This window comes from Propithecus coquereli, unplaced genomic scaffold (genome assembly GCF_000956105.1).
Source record: "Propithecus coquereli isolate 6110/MARCELLA unplaced genomic scaffold, Pcoq_1.0 Scaffold38, whole genome shotgun sequence".
NCBI lineage: Eukaryota > Metazoa > Chordata > Mammalia > Primates > Indriidae > Propithecus > Propithecus coquereli.
The window spans coordinates 7,475,827-7,477,008 of record NW_012149507.1 but is presented as its reverse complement, the minus strand read 5'-3'; the positions used below and the strand labels follow the sequence as shown (position 1 = coordinate 7,477,008).

At 39.4% G+C, this 1,182-nt stretch overlaps 1 protein-coding gene across 1 annotated transcript in view; it reads right to left on the bottom strand.

Annotated features, from left to right (window-relative positions):
• GREB1L (growth regulation by estrogen in breast cancer-like) overlaps positions 1-382 on the bottom strand; it is a 140,716-nt gene extending 140,334 nt beyond the window's left edge. The window contains exon 1 of the mRNA XM_012652084.1: positions 226-382. Coding sequence (XP_012507538.1) covers positions 226-382 — 157 coding nt within the window. The remainder of the gene's footprint in view (positions 1-225) is intronic.
• Positions 383-1,182: the final 800 nt, after the last annotated feature.

Sequence of the window (1,182 nt, the reverse complement as noted above, 5' to 3'; positions counted from 1 at the left end):
TTTTGAGACAGGGTCTCTCTCTGTTGCCCAGGCTGGAATACAGTGGTGTCATCATAGCTCACAGCAACCTCAAACTCCTGGCTTCAAGCGATTCTCCCTCCTCGGACTCCTACTTCTTTTAAAAGGAGTCTATCCCCCTGTCCTCACCACCCTCTGCAAAATAACAACAATAATAATAAATTTTAAAAAGGAGTCTAGAAATGTGTGTGTGATTGAGAACCTTACCTGCAGATGAGAAGGGATGCTGATCAGGGTCCAAGTACAGTTGGGAAAAGATGGGCCGTGGTACCACACTACTACATCTGAGAGAGGCTTCTATGGAGTTGTGGAGAGCTTCCTCAAATCGAGCAGATTTCAGTTGCCCAGCATATGAATTCCCCATGGTCTACATCCACCCACCCCAAAGAAAAAGAAGAAGAAAGGAGAAAATTGATATAATTAGAGGTTGTATGTCTCAAAATACACACAGAGCTAATATAAACTATATCCATATATCTGAAGATGTGAACTATATAAACTACCTATACATCTTGTTAAGATAACTTGTGAAGTTGTTATCATATCACTTCTGCTTTACAGTTCAAACCCATCTCGAAAAGCCCCTTTAAAGGATCTTGTATCTAAGAATCAAATAGTAATAAATGCTTTAAGCTGAGGCTCTCCAACCAGTAAATCAAGACTGACCTGTCAATTGCGAAGCCCAGCCTGGTTAAAAATGGAGCCATGCCACCTCCTTAAAATTGGTGGGCAACCATAACCCCATACCAACTCCATCACTGGTTTCAGAGTAACTATCTAATTACTTCTCTCTTTACTAAGATCTATTACTCTAGAATAAAAAAAAAAAGGCCCTCCTCTGGAAAAAAAATGAAAGCTTTACGATAATATATTTAATTAACGAATTCCTGAAAGGATTTGAGCCTTCTTAAACTCAAAGAACTCATTTATGTATTATTAGCATTTATTTGAAAAACATTATTGTTTCTTTTGCCTCATCTAAAGTACAATCTTCTTTGGGACCTTTCAGGAAAGCATATAGTAAAAAGTTTTGAAGCCATGACCTTTACTTCTCATCACTAGTATTTATTAATATATAGTACTTTGGCCGGGCGCGGTGGCTCACGCCTGTGATCCTAGCTCTCTGGAAGGCCGAGGTGGGCGGATTGTTTGAGCTCAGGAGTT